At 41.1% G+C, this 14,074-nt stretch overlaps 1 protein-coding gene across 4 annotated transcripts in view; it reads right to left on the bottom strand.

Annotated features, from left to right (window-relative positions):
• LTO1 (LTO1 maturation factor of ABCE1) overlaps positions 1-14,074 on the bottom strand; it is a 21,406-nt gene extending 7,332 nt beyond the window's left edge. For 2 of the 4 annotated variants that reach the window (XM_065755040.1, XM_065755042.1), the window contains exons 1-4: positions 14,002-14,074; positions 13,790-13,895; positions 11,641-11,711; positions 9,394-9,511 (exon numbers count right to left, since the gene is read on the bottom strand). In XM_065755040.1, the coding sequence (XP_065611112.1) occupies positions 9,394-9,511; positions 11,641-11,711; positions 13,790-13,895; positions 14,002-14,060 (354 nt within the window). In that variant the 5' untranslated portion in view covers positions 14,061-14,074. Of the gene's footprint in view, positions 1-5,549; positions 6,941-8,988; positions 9,122-9,393; positions 9,512-11,640; positions 11,712-13,789; positions 13,896-14,001 lie in introns of those variants that run through there. The other 2 variants (XM_065755043.1, XM_065755041.1) reach the window with 2 other exon arrangements.

The raw sequence follows: 14,074 nt of genomic DNA, 5'->3' as shown, positions 1-14,074 counted from the left end.
AACACTTCTGTTTGTGGCATCTCTGTGTCTCTGAACCAAACGTGATTACTGAGTTAGTAGGTTGTTACACTGAGTGGCAGTGTGTACTGCAAATTTCTTTCAATATTGTACGTACTGAAATGCCAAATCCGGATACGTGGGTTCATGTGCCAACAGAGATGCTTTGTTTGTCACGTTGTTATAACAATCTGTAGTAAGCAAGCAATTCAGATTTGTACATTTTTATATTGTACTTATTGGCATCACTGGTCTGAAATGCACATTTTCACCGACAGACCTGTAACAGACAAGTTTCCAGCAAAAAAAAACACAAAAAAACCAACAAAAAAAAAAACCAACAAAAAAAAAACAACACTAAAGTCTAGAAATAAAATTGGTAAAACCCAATGCCCGCTTGTCGTGTCGTTTTATTCCTTGCACGAGTGGTGCAGTGGTAGTGACCGTGGCACGTGCCACGCTCACTCCGACTGGGCCTCAACAGTTGCAACGTCGTGGCTTCAGGAAAGCAGGTGTTGCCAGAAGTGGGTAGGCAACTGGCACTCGCTTAATTTGTGTTTTTCAAAAGCAGAACAAGTATTTGCTTAAGACTGTTTCACACATCAGAGGGAACTGGAGTGGAGTGCCGTTTGGTGGTTCTTTTCAAGACAAGGTAATGTAGGTATGCGGTGGTACAGAAGCAACAAAGTTAAAATCAGCCCTCCCTTCCTTCTCCCGGCGCCTGTGGAGCTTTTGCTGGTTACTGCTGTATCACTGAGGTAATAAGGAATTCCTACAGAAAAAAATGAGAAGCCTGCTAGCGTGCACAGAAAAGAACCGGACTTCAGAAGGACAGAAATGCACCAGTAAATGAGAAAAACTTGCACCCTCTTTCCCAATTTGGTCTCCAAAGTGTCTTTCTGAAAATGGGACACGTGCTGCCAATTTTAAAAGCTGGATGCAGCAGCAATAGATTATTCTTTGTGGAGAACGATCCATCTTTAATTCTGTACCGACTACTAAGAATGAGAGGAGAATGAGATGTCATTTTCTGCCTTAATATCGACTCACGTAAAACGTCAAGATATTCTGTGACTCCAGTAGGTTTAAGCCCAGAGAGTCAGCTCTGCTACTGACATTTTCTTTCTCTTAAGCATCATGTCTGAATGCAGCCTACTAAATTCAAACGTGTTATTCATATTGAAAAGGGCAGGATGACAAGAATGTAGCAAGAAAAACAATATTTACTATAGGCTGTAAAAAACCTGCACATTCAGCTAGGCTGTGCTCTTGCTCATTAAAAGGAAAAACACTTTCATTGCTTCAGATGCAAGAGTGTACACAGAAAAACCCCTAAAAGATCTCCAAAAACCCCTCTTCAATTCCACTGCTGAATTCAGACTGACAAACTTGTACGTTTTACGAACATTAGGATCCCACGTGCTTTATTAAAGAATAAGCAGGGTCTGTTAAATGTTGAAACTGAAAATCCACTTACGTGAAAGCATATTTGGCATTTTAAGGGATGGAAAACTCCAGATGGAGGAGAAAGTGAATCTGCTCTTTCAAAGGAGCCATAGGAATGACCCAGGCAGGTGGGTTAGATACCTGGGGGTGTTGGTTGATGCTCGGCTCAACATGAGCCGGCAGTGTGCACAGGTGGCTAAGAAGGCCAACAGCATCCTGGCCTGTATTAGAAATAGTGTAGCCAGCAGGAGCAGGGAGGTGATCATCCCCCTGTACTCAGCTCTGGTGCGGCCGCACCTCGAGTACTGTGTTCAGTTTTGGGCCCCTCACTACAAGAAGGACATTGAGGCCCTGGAGCGTGTTCAGAGAAGGGCAACAAAACTGGTGAGGGGCCTGGAGCACAAGTCTTATGAGGAGCGGCTGAGGGAGCTGGGATTGTTTAGTCTGGAGAAGAGGAGGCTCAGAGGAGACCTTATAGCACTCTACCACTTCCTGAAGGGGGGTTGTGGTGAGGAGGGGGTAGGCCTCTTCTCCCTGATAAGTAATGACAGGACGAGAGGGAATGGCCACAAGTTGCGCCAGGGAAGATTTAGATTAGACCTCAGGAAGCATTTCTTTTCTGAAAGAGTGGTCAGGCACTGGAATGGCCTGCCTAGGGAGGTGGTTGAGGCACCATCCCTAGCGCTGTTCAAGAAGCGTTTAGATGAGGTGCTTAAGGACTTAATTTAGTAGTTGGGTAGAGATAGTGATAGGAGGATGGTTGGACTAGATGATCTTATAGGTCCTTTCCAACCTTATGAACTTATGAACTTATGAACTTATGAACTTATGAACTCTGATAAGATTCCTAGTCGTGTCACTGAAAAGCTACAATAGGACAAAAGGTAGTAAAGCCACAAATGAGGGTGTTCCAATGAAATCCCACCAACATCACTTAATGGGAAATGTATCTTCTCAGACAAATGTGGTAATGTTATGGTCCCACAAGCATGGCTGACACTGGTAATTGCAGTGGCACGTTGAACGTGTGATTCCCCTTTAGCTTTTGAGTTCCCCACAATATTAAGATCAAACAATAATTAAGAGATCGCACATTTGTGAACTGGGTCGCACTGCTAATATAGGGCTTGCTAGACTTCTGATTTTGCTCTCTAGGCTCAAGAAGCAAGGAAAAAGACACCTTTTTGCTTCTTTTATGGGACAGACATCGAAGAAGAAAACCAAATATTTTCTTGGTGATCCCATTAGCAGCCATGCTAAGGGTATGGCACAGCCGTACTAACAAGTAGCTAAGTATTTCCGGCCACAATTGCCATGAGTACTCCTACTGGAAGAAAGAACTGTTTGCAGAAGGACAGGGTGCCCACAGTGTCTCAGGAATAAGGCACACATGCAGCATCTGAACCCTGCAGTGACTTCAGCTGCTGCAGAAGCACCATCTGCAGTACAGGGGCCGCTCCTGGGGCCCAGGCTGTACACAGCACTTCCAATGAACACCTGTATGGAAAAGCCAACCGTCTGCAGAGGATCAATTCCTACACAGAATAGCCCCAGTTTTTTTGGACGCAATAACTACTATACACAGACCAATGGCAACAATAGCTTTTGCCTTTTCAAGCTTCCTCTCTGGACTTTGGAGGTTGTGTTTAGTGGCTGCTAGAAGTCTGCTCTCTCACACTGTATTAAAAAAAAGATCCACTTGGGTGGATTTCATCTCAGTTCTCATTTTACTTAACGGCTTACACTACCTTTTCATTTACAGTATCTTTGAAGAAATGCAACAGTTAGCATTTATTTCAGGTGAACAACCTGTCTTAGTGAAGCAAGCCATCTCAAAAACAGAACAGCAGCCTGTGCATTCACTTAAAGACCGAAATGGAAAGTTACACTCCTGTCAAATTCCAAGTACAGATTAGGAAACAGCCACAGCACAAAGTTCCAGGCTAAAATGTCTGTCATGTGGCGAGGCCTCCCTGAAAGCCAAAGGCAGCCCAGCCTATCAGACCTTGACTACACCTGCTCAGCTCTGAGTGACCTGGCATGAACTGGAAAACAAAGAAGCAAATCGTGAAGTTAAGGAAACATTGCTTAAGTTGCATGTGGTAACAGACTTGGGGTGAGCGGTGAAGGCCTAGAGCTTCAATTCGTATGTGGGTGCATGCAGATCACAGAACAGAAATCACGACCTACTCACCATTCTCAGCCTGAGCAAATAAATTCTGGATGACATGGTGCTGTAGTGGTGCGGCTTTTTTATTTCACCCATCACACCTAAGAGCCTGTGGCACTTGTCTGTGTCCATCTGGAAGCTATATGCCATTAAACAGCTGGTCTCCTATGACAGCTAACAAGTTACCTACTGCCTGTGAGGATGTCACTTGTAACATTAGCACCGCTCTTCAAGGAGCTGGGCTGAGATGGGCAAGCCATTTAACAAAAGCCACTAAGCCACCACTAGAGCATTACGACAACTTGCTTGAGCCAGCACTCAACGAGTGACCCGGTGTCCTAAGTCACTGCTCTGATGGTAAACTGTCTGAGGCAGACAATTGAGCTTTTTGATGTTTTATTTCTCCTTTTACTAGATTTTATCACCATAGGTTGTTTGAATGCACGGTATTATTTTTGAACAGCTTTTTTGCTCCTTCAGCACACGTGGGCCATCGTTCTTTACATTTCATTGCTGGCTATGTTAACTACGAAGAACAGCTCTCCAGCTAATTTACTCCTCAAACTTCCCAGAAGAAATCAGCAGTTATTTTCTCAGAAGTAAACATTATTTCTTATAGACACATTTATTTCATTTTTTACTTCATATACCTGTAGCTGTTTCAGTCATTCAGCAGAACCTCTTTGCTACTTCTACACAATGTGTTTATCCACTGTGTATTAATCATGGTTTCTCTTTCTATGGAAGCGCTTGGATTGCAAAGGATCAGACAAGTTCCTCCTTTAGAGATGGTTTAATTTAACTTACACTGATCACCTGCCCTCTCTAGCTTTCCTTTAAAACTTACATACTATTACATCGGTTCAACGTTTCAAATATTCCTTTGTTTCTACTTGTATTTCAGAATCTATTCAGTGCTTATTGACAATAACTTCTGTAGTTTTTTTTTTTTTAAGAAGGTAAGTGGGGTCTCAAAAATTCAGTGTCTACACATACACGACGCTACAAAAAAAAAAAAAAAAAAGCCAGTTTAGAGAACAATGTGGGCATGTGTTTTTAAACTACTGTTCGTGCAGTCTGGTCAGGGCTGTGTGACACAGTATACAGTGTTTTGTCATCCAAGGAATGTCTTTGATCAAGAGTTTATGCAAGAAGGAAAAAAAAGCCATGAAACCCTAATCCGTTCCCACAGTCCAGTAAACGTGAGCTGGACAAACAGTGGACAATAGCAGTAAAGCTTGCTGCTGGAACAATAGCTGCAACTAAAAAAATTAAAGGGTTGCTGACTCACAGTTCCTACAATCAAGATTCCACACCGTGTGCTATTCCACAGAACCCTGAAGATGCTGAAAGTTACAAATTGTGGCTAAACATCACACTGACACAAAGCAGCAAAATGTGCTACTGAACAATGAGTGAGAACAAAGACAGCCACAAACACTGATGTTGACTCCGCTCAGTGCAGGGCTGAGATGCACACACTGAATAAGAAATCCTCTTTGTGCCAAAACAGGACTTCTGCTGAAAGTAAACTCCAAAATTTTGTTATAAACAAATAGAAGTTTCACTCTTTCAGGCAGTGTTCTATTCCAGATGCCATCCATACATATTATGCACTACAGTCACAAGCAAACTTCCCGATGTTTCAATACAAAAGCTAGGTGCTATTTATTGCACCTATTCAGAAACCATCTGCACGCTAAAAAAAAACAGACACAGAGTTGTGGAATTGGCTAATTACGTAAATATATATGAAATACAATAGAGCACTTAAAAATATTGTACAGCAAGCCACTTCAGATTCAACTGGCACTTTCTATAGCTCACATATTTTGTATGAGAATGAATGGGCACAACTTTATACTAACAAAGATCTCCAAAGTCTTCTATAGTGGTTATGTCTCAAGCTAAGCGAGCACGCTTCCTTCTGCAGAACATTACATCGTTTGGTACAGCTATATGCTACTCAAGAGTTGACTTAGATATTTTACTTAAAGAATCTTAGGGTGAACAATGCTGTAAGAATACAATTATTACACTTAAGGAATAAACGCTCCCATGATTAAGGCAGGAATATTCCCAAGTCAATTGCAGACACCAAAAGCTGCAACTTGCCACAGCACTCATTTCACCTCTCCAAGATCTCAGTTTTCTCTGGTGACATTTCTATGGTAATGTGTACTGTCATAACTCTGCCCATCACAGAAAAACAACAACCAACCAAACCTGGGTCAGACTGTACAATGAGAACCTTCACAGTTACTCGTCAAACTATGAAAGCTGAAGTTTTGGGCTGTGATTACAACAGAACACACTGCCCTGAGAAATTACAAAGGGTAATAATATTCTAAAGGCATTAATATTCACACTGCATCGTACCAAGAATATGAAGAATTATAGTTTTTCATTTAAACCAAAGCCTTTCTCTTTAAGAAGGTCTTGATGGGATGTATCACACGCACGTCACTCTGCCTGCCTGATCCTGCTTTGTTACAACCTTCTCTCGTGTGCCCTTGGAAATAACAGTTCCAATCCAAATGGACTTGAGCTAATTGTAGTATTTCAGAAGCTTTCGAACTATATTCTCAAGATCATTAGACACACAAACACCAGTGTGTGGTCGTATTTACTGCTTCACCCTGCTAGCATTGCAGAAAGCGCTTCAGAAAGCAATGGCCCTGACAAGGAGCTCTACCTTCACCTTGAGTACCCACTTTATGCCCAGGAAACGTCGCCCATTAATACAGTCAGCTCCTTTCAAACATGCAACACTGCAACTACAGGACATGATAGAATGCCACAGGTGTTCAAGCAGGCCACCAAGGAGGAATTTACCTGCTTTTATTGAAGAATAAAGGAACACTTAGAATGCTTAGACCTCCAGTGTTTGCTTCTCTTTGTACAGTATTCAGAAGACCAACAAAACTGCCTATCTGAGACCAGGCTCAGCTGGGGGGGAAGACTGTTATTTAAAACATAATTTCTAGATTTCAACAAAAAACACTGGGACAGTCACAGATGAACATTAGCACACTTCCATTGCTTTGAAGTAAACAGGTAAAATAACAAGGTTTGTTAAAAAAAAAGAAAAGTTTGTTTGTATATCCTGAGACAGCTTTTTTGAATTTGGCTTTTTCTGAGGGGAATATAAAATGAAATTACATTTCTCTGGTATATGACCCTTCTGTTAAGTGTGTATTTATTTGCTGAGATTACACGGTATGCTGTTCTTTTCTGCTTATGTTTCAGGTACTTGCATGTTAGAGCTTGCTCGGGTTGCCCAGGGGTTTAAGCTGGACAACAGTTAAAAGCCATACCTCAGCCTCCCTAAATGAGGAGACCAGCAGTGCTGTCACGTTGCTTCCAAAGACTCAATTAGATAAACTCCAAATCAATCCTACCTCAGTGCTGCTTTATTTCAAAGGAATTCACCGCATCATTAGAAGAGCTGCATCATGTGTACATACATTCTGCACTACTTGAACATCTTAATAAATATTTGCAAACTATTGCAAGAAGCACTACTTATAGGCTATCTTCAAACAGTATAAAACTCCTCCACTAGATGGCTCTGAAACTGTGTAATCAGAGCTGTTTGAACACCTACACATGTAAGCCAATTAAAGAAAAAAGTTAGGCCCATTAAATAGGTATTAAGAAACACATCTGATATCGACATACTCATATACTCAGCAATCACACACAAAATAACAGACGATTTTGAAATAAAGTCAATACATACACACGCATGTATATATTCCAGAAATGTTTTTATCTTTTTAGTCCAAAATAACAATAAAAATGCAGAACGTAGGCCCTTGCATCCCAGATGCAAGTGCACAGTAAATATTTTGAAAAATTCAAGCTGCTTGTTTTATTTTGTAATACAAATGTTATAGAAGTAAAGCAGAAATGAGGTCTAGATATCACACAAAAATGTGCTGTTAAAGAATATGGTCATACTGACACATTTCCTTTTCCAGAGATAATTTACTTTGCATATATCTTCCAATACCCCTGCTTGTCAAATCCCTACTGGTGAAGTAGGAGTGGGACTGCTCAGTCTGGAGAAAAGGAGGCTCAGGGGAGACCCTACTGCCATCTACAACTACCTGAAAGGGTCAGCCTCTTCTCCCACGCAACAGTGGTAGGACAAAAGGAAATATCCTGTATGGCTACAGAGATTGAGGCGGGATACGAGGAAGAATTTCTTCCCCAAAAGAGGCAGTGATGCGCTGACACAGGCTGTCCAGGGAGGTGGTGGAGCCATTGTCCCTGGGGGTGCTCATGAACTGTGGAGATGTGGCACTGAGGGACGCAGTCAGCGTGCATGCTGGGGATGGGTTGATGGTTGGACTTGGTGATCTTAGTGATCTTTTCCAACCTTAATGATTTCTTGATTTTATGATGTTCAAGGTAAAATAATTGACCGTATCTCTCAAACTATTATGAATAAGTAAATTTAGCTGATAGCAAGAGCATTTTCAAGTGTGGAAAATGGAACCTTTCCATTACAAAAGATTCCAGTAAATACTAACTGTGGAGGAAAACCATTAGTTCACAGCTTGAATTGGTGAATGAGCACCTGGTGAAGGGAGGTGTCTGGCCCAGTGGGTGAACTTTGGCACCTGTGCTCCTCATGTGACCAGAAGAGGTGGACCCAGGGTGGAGCCACCCTGTTCAACTTTTTCCTTTCTGTATATGACTACTGGTGTGCCTATAGTTTTTTTGCCTAGTTTTGCTAAGAATCTGTCAGAAGCAATTTTGCTTCATTGTGGGCAGGACAAATAGCAACCTCAAAGCTCTTCTAGCAGCCATGTTTCTGTTACTGATAATTTAAAATGCTAGGTTTTAGGTTTAGTTGTTTTTTGTTTTGTATGTTAGGATCAGTCTGCAAGGCTGATTTAAAAAAAAAAACCCACAAGTTTCATGTTCTGAGTTACAACTACTTTTTGAGCTGCTATTTTAACCTTTTCTCATTTGTATTCTTTATTTGTATTCAACCTTCTACCTGTGAAAGTGTTTGCTGCTATAAAACTCTGCAGGTGACTGATTCTATCTAAAAAGCCTACATGTTGTGTAAACTGAATGATCTGCACATGTAGATTTTTCTGGAAGTAGCATACATTCTTTAAATAAGAAAGCTTTCCATATTTGTATATTTTCCTTTTTAAGGAAAAGCTGGTGAAGAACCAGTCAGATGCTTCTATTTAATAGTTTCTTAGTTTTTCTGTGCAACTCTAAATAATGTCTGAAGATTTAAAAAGAATAGTTGACAAATATATGAAACTATCAAAAGTTCTGTGCTTTTCCCTTACTGCTTTGATGTTTAGCACCTCTCTGCTAGTTGGATTTTGTTTGAAACAATGAAACACTTTTCCAGTTATCTGTTCTTTAATACTTCTTTTTTCCATCCACGCTTATCTTCAGCTTTTATATTCAAAACGTTAGTGAAGCTCTTTCAGTACTGGCTCTAAAATCAGACTGAATATTTAGCATTGAACAAACCTAAAAAAGAATATGTTAAAGTGTTTCAATGTATCTACTTTCCAGAAGAAAGTTCAACAAAACTCCTAATTCCTCCATTCCTGCTTGTAATTCATTGTCAAATAGTATTTTCAATTTTCCATTTATTTATTTTTATTCTTTTATTTTGCATTTGTTATTATTTGGGGAGTTTTCAACTCAAAGCATTTTTACTATGAATGCAAAAGGAGATGAAGTAACTGCAGAAATCAATACTACTTTGTGCTTAAAAACAACAAGTGAATCCTACAAACCTGTTTAAATTTTCCTCTGATTTTTTCTAGATCTTCTTGAAGCTTTTCATAAGTAGGATCTTCATATGGGAACTTCTTAATCATTCCTATTAACGAATCCAGGGCCCTTATCTTCTTACTAAAGAGAAAAACAGAAATCCACAAACACCATGGTAAATAACAATGAGCCTACTACAGAAGTCTCTTCCGTGTGTCAGTATGAAAATTGCATCGAGATTCTACAACTCGGAGCACAGAACCCAGTTCTCTGTCCTTATTTCATTCTAATTCCCTCATACTCATTTAAGGATAATCAGAAACTAAGCTTGGTACCAGCTGATGAATGTAAGGCTTTCCTTTTAACTTACCTGCCAAAAACAGACATCTAGTCAGGAAATGTAGAACTACCAATTAGATGACAGTGTGTAGTTAATGCAAACAGCGTGCTCACCAGAACGTGTGTTGAGGCAGCTGAAAGCAAGGTGGCAATCTGTTCCAAAAATACTTTTTTCTGTCCAGTTTTAAGTTCTCCTGAAGGAAAGTAATAATCAATATTTGGACGTGTATGTAGAGGAAAAGTAAGAAAAGAGAAGGGCACCTAGAAGTGTCGCAAGATGTATTTCTGTTGCAAACGAAGAATTTTATGCAGAGACCATAAAATACAAGACATGGAAGGTAAAGATTGCTAGCCTCACCAAATATGTGACCTCTCTGTGACACACTGACACCCTTGCATGTCTAACTGGCTTTGGGAAACAATTTGATTCATTACTGATAGTGAATTACAGCTCACGCGGAAGAGGACCTCAGCAGCTTAATGTGAATGTCTGTCTTGGATGATGGGATGATTATCTATAAGAACAAACAGTGCTAATGGGGGGGTATGCTGCTTCCACAGTGAGTATTCAACTGAAGTCCTTAAAACTCTGAATATTGCTCATGTATGAAACTTCATTTGGAGTCTTCCTAAAATGCAATCTAATTATTATTGAAGCATGTCAGAAATAATGAGGTTTACTAACAGGTTGGGAAAACAAACCTGTCCAGTCAAAATTTAAACAGATTAACAGAAATAAAACACTAGGTAAGAATTAAACCATCCATTTCATAATAATCCGCTGAAAACTAAAATGTAAAAGGTTCAGGTCTTACTGAATTTAATCAAATGCATCTTTACTGTTAAAGCAATATTTGGAAACTATTTAAATTTCAGACAATTAATTTAAGAGTCAAAGTTTTTATTCAAGTGCATATATTTAGGAGTTTCAAACTGTCACGAGGCACACAGATTTTGCACTTTACAGGAAAAAGTTGTTAATGAAACAGTAATGCCACCAGTTCTGTCAGCTTCTAGAGGACTTCAAATAAGCCAATGTATTCTGGCTTTTTTCCTTTTTAAGGAACACATTCTACTCAGTTCTTCTGTCATAAATCTTATGAAAGCTGTTTAACCAAGCATATAAAGTGGATAGGTGATGGGTAGAGATAGGAAGCAGCTTCATAACAAACACTACTTTTTGGTATGCAAATAACAGCAAAAATACAGGTTTTTTTGGTAACAAAGAAACTATTTTTGGAGTGATAATATTGTGTACTGTTAAGATCTCACTCTTGTAACAATCTCAGCTTTTAGGTAATTAAAGCAGCTCTAACACCGGTTCAAAAATCTGACTCTGTGGTGTAAAAGCAGTAAGTGTTGCTAGGATTTTGTAAACATGCATTACTCTCCATATTGACAGTAGAATGGAACACATGGTGGGGATGGAGGGGAGAAATAGGTTGTAAGGGATGTTTGAAGTGATTTAGCATGCCTTCTGCCCAAAGCAGGGCTAATTTTAAAACACTTCTTCAGGACTGCCTCCAACCAAATTGTGGAAAACTGCAAGGATGGGGCTTCTGTCCTTAGCTGGGACCTCTCCCAGTACTTCAGAACTCATGATGGAAAGAACCTTCTCTGTATGCCCAATTAGGACTTTAATTGCCTCAGCTTGTGAAAGGTGATTATTATTCTTCCACTGTGCACTGCTGCAAGGAATGCACCTCTAGAGCTTTCTTTTGTGCAGTACAACTAGGCATCTGTCTTCTATTTTTCAAGCTGAATAAACAAAGTTCCCTTACTGTCTTTTCAGCATCAGATGCTCCAGACTGTAATGCCATCTCAGTCACCATGTGCTCACCCTTCTGTTTTTCAGTATTATCTTTTCTTTCTAAATTAAAGAGGAGGCAAAACTGGACACCATAACTTGAAAGAACCTTTTAAAACCCTACCTGTTCCTTTCATCTGTACGTTTTGGGAGCAGACACTGCCAGGTCAGTGCAAATCCAAGGTAGCTGCCAATCTGAAATTTTAAGAATGCCATGGGTGGGGGGGAACAGAACACACACATGTAGTCAAAGAGAAGTAAAGTTCTACATTGTATCGTGTTCCTCAGGAAATGAGACATTGGATACAGAAGTACATTTCTACATTTAAAGACAGGAAATAAGGGTAGGATGAATGGGAGGTGTTGAGTAGCGTAGTCTGAGAGTCAGAACTAATTTCTGGTAAGGCTCTACATCCTGTCGAGACAAACAAATTAAAAGGCAGCATGGTGAGCAATTCTGCAAAATGCTATCTGTACTTGACATGCTTTAAACCACAGAATTTCATAAACAGATGAGTTATTGACAAATTCCACTTCAATCTGTGCATGCACCTGCCCCTTAAGTTTACAAGACAATCAGACTTGGAAGTTACTTTAGCCTGCAAACTTGATCAGAGTACAGTGGGAACATCTAGGAGCTCTCATCCTCTGAGAGTTATGTTTGTTAAAATGTGTACTTGGGCATTGACGTCTCTGTAAATGCTCAAGCATAAATGACAGTGAGGCAGTTTTGTCTGCATGCACCAAAGCTGCTTGGAGACCCCAGGTAAGTGGAGACACCAGCAGGTTTGCTTCATGTTGCACTGAGTTGCTATGCTCTGGGGATGCTGGCCCATGGATGCTTTGCAGCAGTCTGCTCTGCATATTGCTCTGCATAATTAGCAATGCACTACCACATGGGTACAGTACCGATCTTCTGCTTGAACCCAGGTACCTACTGTATCTAACACCTCAGATGTGCTGTAAAATAGATATATTTTAATTGTAACCCTTGATTTTAATTCTCAAACAAGCAAGCCCTTGTCAGATCAGTTCCGTTATTCTGCTCAGGATAGGCAATAGGGTGACAGCTCAAAGATTACCCAAATCTTAATGTTTACTTATGTTCACTTAATGACTGTCTCTTCGCAGTCTCACTGTCTTCTGGAACTTCTTAGTATTGGTAGACTACAGCACTTTTTACTGTTACAGTCTATATTGGACTATGTTGTATAAAAATATTCAGTTTTAGAAGCTGTTGTTCAATTGTCATTTTGGAACTGTACAGCCATAGAGTTGGTAGGAAAATAATTCATCACTATTCATCTTTGTATCACAGTCAAGTACCAGTTAAAATTTCACAGTAACTATCCTTTGAGAATTTGCATTTACTGCTTTTGTTTCATACTGGGTTGATACCACTGCTGTTCTTTCAGTAGCAATATCTGAGCAACAGATTCTGCCTGTGTTAGAAAGAGGGCAATGGAGACACTCAGTGCTGTCCTGTTGGGAAATAACTTGGGTAAGAACTAATGTTCTGTGTTATTTTTTTCTTTTTTTCCATGCTGAGCCACAGAAGGTGACCTGAGGAGTCTTTACCCGCAACCTTAAGTTATATAAGTAAATGTGTGCTTTGGCACTAACTTGTACTGAGCAAGCCTGTTTGTCTCTTATACCCCTGTTCAGGAATAGAAAATGGAAAACCCCATGACCAACTAGTAGCGAAAATACTAAGCCACATTCTGAAACAGTGATTGAGCACCTGGTGGGAAGACAGGGCCAACCCAGGGGAGCTCAGGTGTATGCAATGTACCTGATTAATTGGGACGGAAGGAGCTAGGATCCACCCCTTCCTAGACCTCATGTAAGGGTTGGCAGTGGAAGCAAGGGGATCTTGCTGGAAATCCCTGCCTACCTGAGGCCTTTTAAGGGTGTGCAGACTCTTTCCCTTGTTTCTGTGCCCACTACTGCTACATTTGAGCACACCCCCACTTGCTGCAGCCCAGGACTTTGCTTCCCTGCTATCACTGCTGTGCTCTGCAGGGTTATGGCAACCACCTCAGAAAGCACAACGCAGAACGCTGATGGAGCCCATGGCAGCACATTCAATTTTAATCTCACGAATTCCTAGAGCACAGTAGTTTTCCATGTGGAGTCACAGCAGGTTCAGACAGCCTGGGATGCTCCCAGAATGAAGCCTGCAGGGCTCATGCTACTACTATAGTGGGCTTTGCTCGATATGCTTCTGTGCTAGAATCACTTTGTAATGGCAATTCCTGAGTACGTGTACTCACCTCGGAGCCAATCTTGGCCCCGTGCAGAGCCCCGCAGCTCCGCCCCTCAGCAGCCCCGGCCTGGCTGCCCTCGGCGTATCCCTCCTGGAAGCCCTCCCCGTGAAACCTGCAAGGAGACAAGCACGGCGATGCGCTTTTCTTCTCGCCATCGCGGCCTGGCCCTCCGCTCCCTCCCTCCCTGCCGCCAGCCGTGCCCCATGAAGGCTGCCGACCTGTCCTCGGCCATCACGATCTGATCAAACATATCCGAGCCCGCGGACGGGACCTCCATGGCGGCGCCGCCGC

This window comes from Cyrtonyx montezumae, unplaced genomic scaffold (assembly GCF_038088225.1).
Source record: "Cyrtonyx montezumae isolate F1298 unplaced genomic scaffold, pur_monq_1.0 scaffold_10, whole genome shotgun sequence".
NCBI lineage: Eukaryota > Metazoa > Chordata > Aves > Galliformes > Odontophoridae > Cyrtonyx > Cyrtonyx montezumae.
Note: the sequence above shows the minus strand (reverse complement) of the source record. Positions and strands in the feature narration are given on the sequence as shown.